A 10,122-nucleotide genomic window follows, 5' to 3' on the forward strand; every position below is an offset into this window, starting at 1 on the left:
TCATACTTAAATAGAATAAATGTTTGAAAAGAAAATTTGCCCTGAGCGGGATTTTCTTTTCAGCAAATTTTCTTTTCAAACATTTATATTTAAGTATGATTACTTTGGGTGTACAGGGTCAGGGTTTCCCTCGCATACAGAATTTATATATATATATATATATATATGTTGTAGTTCAATTTTTTCTTTGGTTTAATTTTTTTTAAACTGGTTCAGAATTTTCAAACTGGTCCGGCATTTTTCTACACGCGTGCGTGAGCACTTAGTCAGTGATAGGGCCTCTCAACTTTTCAAACATCTACAGAATTCTGAACATTGTCGCGCCTTGTGTTCAGCAGATTGTTTCCATTTCTTAGATCACGCCTCTACGAGTTTCCAACTCAAGATAAAAGAAGCTATTCACATTCAAAGAGAGCAACCTTCTTTGAATCAACAATTACATCATGTAAATCTAAAGCTATCCTTATAATTTTAACATTGCCACGTTTTCTGTTGTTACTAGCTTAATTAGCATGTACTTATAAATTCAACTTGTAACGGCTTGTTAATCAACTGAAGATGACAGAGGTTTCTGTAGAAACATGTCTTTTAAACTCAAAAGTTTTTTCGTTTTCTTTAAATTTCTGACTTGCCTGCTGACATCAAGATCGAATGAAAGATCGTGGTTACTAGGCGATGAGCTCGAAATTCCTGGGCTTCCAAAAACAACCATGACCAAAGTATTGAAATGTATGAACCGGAGGCCCTCAACACAAATCGTAGGGCGTCTTCTACAAGAGTTAGTAACAAAGAAGGAGGACATTTCAGGCCTGATAGCCTTCGTATAATGGTTTTCGCTATTACACTAACAGAGGAAGAGTACTTAACATCGGTTATTCGTTAGAGAGATGCAGATTAGATAGCCTCCTTCAGCTTAGATAGTCTTTGCGAAATTTACCCAGGCTGATTTATCCCAGATTGCAGTAAAAATCGTGTGACTACCTTTAATTATAACTTTATTTAGTACAGGCGTGTAAATTTGGCCCTTACCGGTAGGACGCTGTTTGGAATCAATGTATTTAACCGCCTCCCGGTTAGCTCAATTGGTTAAGCGCCGGACTGTTGTGTGGGAGGTCGAGGGTTCGAGCCCCGGCCGGACCAACACTCAGGGTCTTAAAATAATTGAGAAGAATATGCTACCTTTCTATAACATCGATCAAGAAATGGTTAGATATTCTAGTCTACTCGGATAGGGACGACTAAATGGAGGTCCCGTCTCCTGCATCTATTACTTAGTTAATTTGGTTAGGCAGGGGACGTTAAAGGACCCACTTCACGAGATTACTGTGATGTGGTCTGGCCTGGTTACTGGGAATCAGTGGGGGGAGGGTGCATCTGTTATATTCGCTTTCATTTGATTGTAAACTGCTTAGTAGTCTGGTAAAGTCCCCCGTACAGTGTTGTAAAGCGCCATGAGTTCAAGATATGAGCACTATATAAATACAAGTTATTATTATTATTATATTATTATAGGCTTTACCCTCGAAATCGATTCTGCCTACATTGCTGGCTATGCGTACATGAGGCGACCGAAAACTTAATCTTGATATCACAACACGATAACCATGTCCAGACTGAACGAATAATAATTATTGCTTTAAAACGTGAGGAAGCCATGAAGGCCGATCCACAGATCTTGGTTAGTTTGGTTCTTGGTGCCATAGCAAAAGAATGTAAGATCTTCCGCGACAAACATAATGGGTTTACGGTCGAACATTTCAAGAGTCTGAATTAATTTGGAGCATTGGTATAGAAACTGGCCCATTTCCTTCTGGTCTGACAATCACTATTTTAGATGTTACTAGCTGACAAGATTACAAGCCTCTGAACTATCTTTTAAGGAACTGTAGAAGTATTGTTATCGAAACTTTAAGGCGGTGTGCATAGCGTTCAGAAAAACTTTTCCAGCTCCATAATTTTTCTCTTTCTCAGCCTATCAAGGCGACGGTCGATATTTCCACAGCGAAGGATATTTCCCTGGTTTATCCTTCCCTGAATTTATCTTGTTATTTATTTTATTGCTGTTAATTATTTATAGAAAACCGAAGCGCATTGCCAAGGTTGAAGCAGTCATCTCCCTTTTTCAAGTGTGTAACTCTTCCTCCACTCTGGTGTGCTTAGCTACGTTAATTCCAAAAACAAGTTGCAACAACCTCACCCTAAGAACAATTGTCTCTCACAACCCTGGTCCTACAATTTCTTGCTAATGTTCTGTTCGCTCGAAGACTGTCACTCGGTACAACTGGGCCCTGAAGGGCGAACCTTTCAGTATAGGGACTTAGCCACCATCGAGAATTGGACTTATTCATCCTTCATCCTGTCTTCATTCAACCATTGCTACCACTACTACCATACTATACGATTCGATTCTGATTCATTTTGACAAGAGCGTTAGCTCTTTGTCAGAGCATAATAGATTGAATGTTGTAGATCATGGGAGCGCAGATTCATATGCTAATGTTCTAGCATTAGTGGTAATTAATACACCGTTAGTATAGAACTGTTATTTGCAGTAAGCATGCTAACAATGAAAGCACGGCAAAACAAAATGTAAGGTGCAAGTAAAATGTAAAATTTCTAAGGTGTCGATTTGAAATTTAAATTTTTATTCCTAGGTTTTGAAGTTTCAAACTTTGCCATGATGGGAGAAAGTTTAAAAGAAGAAAGTTTTTAAAAGAAAGACCGTATACGTATATGAGAACGATCCTTCGCAGTAAAGCACTATTTGAGCAATAGTGAAAATCAGACCTGAAAAAAATTTCAGGCCTGTACGGGACTCGAACCACTGACCTCTGCGATACTAGTGCAGCGCTCTACCAATTGAGCTAACAAGCCAACTGGGAGCAGGCCATCAAATTAATTCGATATAAACCCGTAGATGATAAATCAAACAACAACAAACATATGAAACATATGTGTGAACTGCGGTTATGAGACGTATATGAGAACGATCCTTCGCAGTAAAGCACTATTTGAGCAATAGTGAAAATCAGACCTGAAAAAAAAATTTCAGGCCTGTACGGGACTCGAACCACTGACCTCTGCGATACTAGTGCAGCGCTCTACCAATTGAGCTAACAAGCCAACTGAGAGCAGGCCATCAAATTAATTCGATATAAACCCGTAGATGATAAATCAAACAACAACAAACATATGAAACATATGTGTGAACTGCGGTTATGAGACGTATATGAGAACGATCCTTCGCAGTAAGACCGTGTAGTTACTCTACCTTGAGGTCGGCACACCACACTAGCGTCTTCATAATGGCTACAGTCGTGAACTCCCCATCCTCTGTGATTGCACTGTGATATTGATGTCTCATCTCCTACACATTTTACGTCATCCAGCCATATCTGACCAGTTCCTCGCTCAAATGCTGCACTTTTTGGGACTGATAGAGCTCCTTCGTATCCAAGTTGGCGACAAACGACATCAGCGTCGTCTGGTTCCCAGTCGTCGTCACAAATGGTTCCCCATGTACCATTGTAAAACACTTCAACACGACCAGAAGACGTCGAATTGGTGGGGCTCACCAAACGAACTGCCGTAAATGTGAATATATGAATAAAATTTAGCCACACATACACGATGAGCGATCGTCTAATGATGTTGTTTTGATGCTGAGCCAAAAGCTAGCACAAACCTCGTAATTTTTATTGGATTTGACCAGATCGTTCAATTTACTGTAAAGGTAAAAAGTGCAGTAAAACTTTGGTTTATTTGAATTCGCTTTGTTAGCGCCATGAGGTTCGAAAAATGAAAAAAGATTAAAGAAGGACGTAAAGTTTTTTTTATTCTAAGTTATGTAAACTGTAGGAGGTCGAAACACTACTCCAGTGTCTTCATTATTCCCTGACAGTTATGAGCTTCTCATTCTCCATAAGAGAAATGTTGATCGTAACACTGTCGATTACGCAACGTCTTTCTTAGTTTCTGATTACCTCTATTTTCCTTCTCGCCTAGGATGATCATGAGTACTCGTATCGTTACTCTACCTTTGGATTGGCACACCACACCAGCGTCTTTATCATGGTTACAGTTGTGATCTCCCCATCCTCTGTGATTACATTGTGATATTGTTGTCTCAACTCCAACACAATTAACGTCATCAAGCCATATCTGACCAGTTCCTTGTCCAAATACTGCGTAACGAGGTGCTGATAAAGCTCCAACGTACCCGAGCTGGCGACAAACTACATCAGCGTCTTTTAAGGTCCATAAGTCATCACAAATGGTTCCCCATGTACCATTGTGCAGCACTTCAACGCGACCAAAAGTCGGCGAATCGGTGGGGCTCACCAAACGAACTGTAGTCGTGATTATAGAGGTTAGGTAAAATTCCCGACAAAACTTGTTAACGCATAACATCTATTCAGCAACTCTTAAGGAAGTATTCAGAAATTTTAATTTCGCATTTAAAACTATTTAATCTACTACATCTCACTAAAATGCCTCCTCCCTCCAATTATCGTTGCTCAATCAGGAAAAAAAAGTCTCGAATGATATAGAGGGAGAGTGGGTAAAGGTAAGCGTAAGAATAAAAACATTTGGTGTGCTTTTCCAGAACGTCATTGCGGATTTCAGGCTCACATTGTAGGGCTCAGCTAAACAACTTCTTATCTTAACTGTACTTGACCAGGTCGATTGGATGGAATAAACAAAATTGAATGCGGAGACATCAAAACGCGAGCTACGCAAGGCTGCGCTTAAACTTGTTTTCGCGCTTATTTAATGTAAACGGCGTCATTTCCATTTCCCTTTCTTTCATTTTCTATTAGCCACCCTGGACTTCACCTCATCAAGTGGCAATTAATTCTAAGCGAGCTGCATCTTGCCACAAACTCGACTTGTAGGAGAAAAGTTTACATACGCAGCAACCATTCAAGAAGCCCGCATTGTCGTGCTCACGCTAAAGCCCATGAAATAGGCTACATTTCTCACAGTTCGAAGGATTTTTACAGATTAACAAAATGAAGGCCGCAAAATATTTTTGGTAAAGGTTTACAGGGAATATTTTAGAGTTTTAATTTCTGTAGTAAAATCACGAGATACGTTATCTTTGAGACAAATACCTGTGATTGAGTGTTTATAATTTGTCCCTGACGAAGAAACCGCGGTAGGCTAGATATTATAATAGCAGTTTATGTTCACTGGTAACCGTTCGGATAATAGAGACTAATTCAGGGTAATAGTCGATGTGAGGGCATATTGTGGCAGTCTTTTAGCTAATTTACAATGTCACGCAAAAAATGGGAAAATTCTCTCTCTCTCTCTCTCTCTCTCTCTCTCTCTCTCTCTCTCTCTCTCTCTCTCTCTCTCTCTCTCTCTCTCTCTCTCTCTCTCTCTCTCTCTCTCTCTCTCTCTCTCCCTCCCTCCTTCTCTCTCCATGAAAATAATTGATTGCGCAATTTGGTTTTAAAGAGGGGCAGTTTTGGCGCGAACTTTGTAAAATGATCAATACCGCCTGTTACGATTGCGTACGAAAAGACGGAAAGTAACAAATTATGTTTTTGATTAGAAGCTTTTTCCAAGCTCACAGAGCCCCTGATTTTGTCGGTAGGAGTTAATTTCAAGAGTGGTTGCTGAACAACCGTTAGCTGCCGAGGCAGTTTTAACGAATACTCGATATCACTATAGACAAAACATACGTTTCTCAGACGTCGGAATTGATCCAAACACTGAATCGATCGGTGTTGAATCCTTGCTTAGAATATGATTGACCTCTATCGTCCTACACCCGAGGACTGAGTTTCGACTAAGTACGGCAGCCGAAAGAAATCCATCTCACACAAACAGGCCCACACAAAATTGAGCAATCATCACGTTTTTCAAGAAAAAAAAAACCTTTGGTCTTGTCGGTACTTCTAGAACAGAAAGCAAAACATTGATTTATTTTGTCGCGTGTAAATGTTTTCTGTCGACCACCCACCTATCCAAAAGCCGATAATTTAGAAGATGTCATAATAAGTTCGATTTATCTCTTTCAGTATCTCCTTATTTGATTCTCGCTTTTAAGCTAAAGTTCACCGAGGAAATGCTTGTAGAAAGTGCAGCCTTAAGTCAACAACCGGTTCGCATAAAACAAATGTTTAGTTTTGCCGTGACGTTATTGCCTGACATCAACTCTTAATTTCGGCATCACGGCAAAACTGACTATTGACAACAACTCGCTATTCGAATACGGTGATTGCTACCGCTGTGGTTTACGAAATTTCAGTCGCTATAACCGACAACAGTTCTTCGTGATGCAATAATATCACCTACCAGTAACACTTGCTGTTTTCGAGAGGAGCACCAAAATACCTGAAAGAAAAACCATGAATTCTTATCTCAGGATGGATTTTTACAATTAGTGTGTATGTATACTCAATATAATCAGCCGGTGATTATTGTTCCCATTATACTTCTCTGTGTTAAGGACACTTACAGCTGAGTAGTCTTGCGTTTGATTCGTAAACATTGAAGCTTTACTGTTTTTTAAGCTCTTTTTTTTGTTTGCTCCAGCAATTGAGAGTTGTTTCAAATTGTTGTATTTCCTTTGTTCCCATAAGGGATCAACTTTGATCGCAAGCCCCAAACAGTTTCTTACGAAACTATCAGCCTTTATTCATTTGATCGCAAATAGTTCCGATTATGATACTTAAACATTAAGTGCGCTATCAATGGCTGATATTCCTTTTAATGAGGCTATGTAAGAATGTTTGTGTTTTTTTAGGCAAGCCTTCGCGAACAGATTTTTTTCCTCGCGTAGTACACACAAAATATACTTATCCGCTTTTTACTAGTCTGCGTTTTACCAATTTGCATACCATGTTTTTTTCATCCAACTTTGTTTCGTAGAGCACAAAACGGGTACAAATATCTCGCAGTATTTGTACTCCAGAGAAACGGTTAGGCATTTACCCGCACTGAAATAACAAGTTGGCGTGTTGGATAATAAGCCTGAGACACTTTGTTATGTAGCATCGCTGAATATTCTTACTCGTTGTTTGCGTTTTGACTCGCCCTACGGGCTCGTCAAAATACGGCATGACTCGTAAAGTACTCGGCGACATTACAGAACAAAACATTTAATAAGATATACTGTATTGTAAAGAAAACGTCAATTTTTTCACGCGTTCGCATAAATTTTCCAAACAAACTTTATATTCCAAACGAACAATGGTGGCGTAAGCGTATATCTGTACTCTCATTAATTATAAAAAATTGCAATTTCCTTGATTATGATTCGTTTAAAAACAACTCCTATTTTCCACTATTTCACCTGCAAAGTTGTTCTTAGTTTGTTACCGGGCAGATTGTTATCGAGCAGTTTGTTATCGTGCATGTTGTTATCGGACAGTTCAATGAGCCAATCACATTTAAAGTTGTAGTTTAAATTAACCAAATTCACCTTTGTAAACTTCAGGGCAACATTAAACAATTTATGCCTCCTCTGTTGGTCTATTGATGCAAATTTTCCCTTTCTTTCATAATTTGGCTATTTTTCTTATGTAAAAAATTGTAATTTTATCGATTAATTGGTAATAAGACTTCGTCCAACTCGGTCTGTAATCATACGAGTGATAATTCGTCCTATCACTATTACAAAGTCCTCTATAATAAGCCAAGCGTAATTATTGATAGAATGGTTCAAATAATTTGATTGGTAAAATAAGACTAAATATGTCAAAATGTGAAACCATCAAAGCTGAAATAGCTCCTAAACTGAAATGGTTCCTAAACTGAAATAGATCACAAGCTGAAATAGTTCACCAAGTCAGCAGGCTGTCATCATTCCTGTTCTGTTTTGTTTTTTGAACACGAAACTATACCTAATTATAGTTCACCACTAAATTTTCTCCGGTTCTTATTGGTTTAAATCGATCAAGTGACTAGCATATTTGCCCTCGAGGCTTCGCTTCTCGGACAAATATTTGTTTTAAGAACATCAAATTTCCGCGGGACAACTATCAGCCGATAGTTCCTCGACAGAAACACTCTATTGTTTAATTAGTGTTAGCTGTATTTGAATTTTTTACCGTACTTAAGCTTGTGATAGTCTCGAAGCGTGAAAACCTTCAAAAACTCGGCCAATCTACCCCGTTTTCTCTTCAATGTTTTCCATCTCTGTTCATGTTATCGTTTTGTACATTTAAGCGCTTGGCATTTTTTAAAACCTTTTCTGTTTCTATTTGCTGGCCCAGTGTTTCATCAATAACCTGAACCTACCTGGTTTTGAAATTTCAATTTCTAATTTGTGCAGTTATCTACTGGTTGTTTTGTATCAATTAAAGCCAAGAGCTCGTTTTGATATTAGTGTTACAGGTCATGCAAGGCGTGTGGGTCAATGAATGAAAGGATGGAGAGAGAAGTCCGGGAAATAGTCGACCAAATCGTATAAACTGGCTTGATGGCTTGACGCCGTTAAATCGTGCATCTGTACTCTGATAGTTACGCCATTTCAGCCAAATCAGAAAGTGCAAAAACTGTATAAAGATATATAATAAAGAATAGTCTGTTTATGTGCAAATAGCTTATGCTTATTTAACTGAACCAAACAACTCGTTCGTTTTCCCAAGTTTTGCCAGTAGTGAACAAAATCTGTACGTTGCATTTTCTATCTAAATTTATGCTTTCAGGAAAGTGTTTGTGACAGTTTCAGACGCATGGCTGACCCCGTAAAAAAATTATCTTCTTCGCCTTGTCTCAAGATTTAAATTTTCCGAGTTTAAAGAAAGTTGCGTATGAGAAAGAAAAACTAAGTAGATCGGTTTATGAGCCACTTGTAAAATACCTATGAACAGAGTCGTGGGAATGATTAGTTCAATGATCCTTGAAAGAAACGCATAGGCATACACAAACGGGCAAATGCAATGCGGTGCGGTTGACAATGATCCGGAGTTCCGGTTGAGACCTTGGGGAGCTTTAGCAACGACGACGGCGATGAAAGCGTCGTGTCGAAATCTAACTTTTCGTTTTTGTAATTCTTTCGAGGTTATTCCGATGTGTTTCACTTGGAAAATGCTGGCGAACTATTCAGGGCTATATCACTACGAACGGCGTTACAGTAAGGAGAAAGAAAGAAAAATTAACCGTCATGTGCTCACGTTCTCGATGAAAACCTAAAGTTTGGTTATTTCACGTTGTTGTTTTGCCGAGAATGGCAAAGAAATGGAGCAAAATGTTGAACGCACAGGCAGGGCGATTGTTTTTGCTCATTAAGCCTATTGTTTTCTACCGTTCTCGTTGCCGTCGTAGTACTAAAGCTCCCTCTTTTTATTTAATTGAACTTGAGCCTGACTTGCTAATAAGGTTGATCGTATGATAGAATCGCGCGATAATTAAGACCGTTAAAGTTTAACGGTCTTAACACTTATCGCGCAATAACGGATCATTTCTGGCATCGCCTTCTTTAATCGTCATGCAATAGAGCTCTCGAGCCACAAATAGCCACGAGTGAGTTTGAATAAAGTTTTGTTTAAAAAATGAACCTATCATAATGAAAAGTGCTTACTTCCATGAAGAAACACGAGTGCTCCAAGCTTCATTCCCAATGTTTTAAACATCCTGAGGAGTAATCAGCTTCGCATTCCAAAATAATGAGTTCCTCTTTTCAATAGTAGGTCACACTTATTCAGGGTGTACAATGTAAGATATGCAAATGAATTCCCTTTGAAATGATATACAGTATGATGTACAAAATTGGAAGTAGTACGTCGATTTAAAGTAGCTTGAAACAGTTTTTCGAAACACCCCACCGACTATATTCAAAGCGCTCAAAAACCAACTTTCCCTCTTCACAGTCGAACTAGCTAGGGACGAGGACTTTCAACAACGTATGACACAATTTGTCTGCGAATAAGAAGAAATAAATTTTCTAATTTTGGGGTCGTTGCCCATATTAAGACAAATAGAGGTCTCCCCTCAGCCAACGGTTTCAGAGTCCAATCGCCTTTCAGGCTTACTTGAGGGAGGGAATAGGAATGCGTTTCCCGTATGTCACGTGTTTGAATATGGAATAATTCCATTCGTACAAGTCGGAAAATCGGGCTTGTTTCTGGGGTCAAATAAAATAAAAGGCACGATTTAATCCTCTTG

General features: G+C 38.9%; 1 protein-coding gene across 1 annotated transcript in view; it reads right to left on the bottom strand.

The window, feature by feature from the left end:
• The window catches only part of LOC148727008 (scavenger receptor cysteine-rich domain-containing protein DMBT1-like), an 18,926-nt gene extending 9,011 nt beyond the window's left edge, over positions 1-9,915 (bottom strand). Inside the window, exons 1-4 of the mRNA XM_088727274.1 lie at positions 9,539-9,915; positions 6,307-6,345; positions 4,038-4,349; positions 3,272-3,583 (exon numbers count right to left, since the gene is read on the bottom strand). Coding sequence (XP_088583400.1) covers positions 3,272-3,583; positions 4,038-4,349; positions 6,307-6,345; positions 9,539-9,590 — 715 coding nt within the window. The 5' untranslated portion in view covers positions 9,591-9,915. The remainder of the gene's footprint in view (positions 1-3,271; positions 3,584-4,037; positions 4,350-6,306; positions 6,346-9,538) is intronic.
• Between the last annotated feature and the right edge of the window lie 207 nt (positions 9,916-10,122).

Source organism: Stylophora pistillata, chromosome 7 (genome assembly GCF_964205215.1).
Source record: "Stylophora pistillata chromosome 7, jaStyPist1.2, whole genome shotgun sequence".
Classification (NCBI taxonomy): domain Eukaryota; kingdom Metazoa; phylum Cnidaria; class Anthozoa; order Scleractinia; family Pocilloporidae; genus Stylophora; species Stylophora pistillata.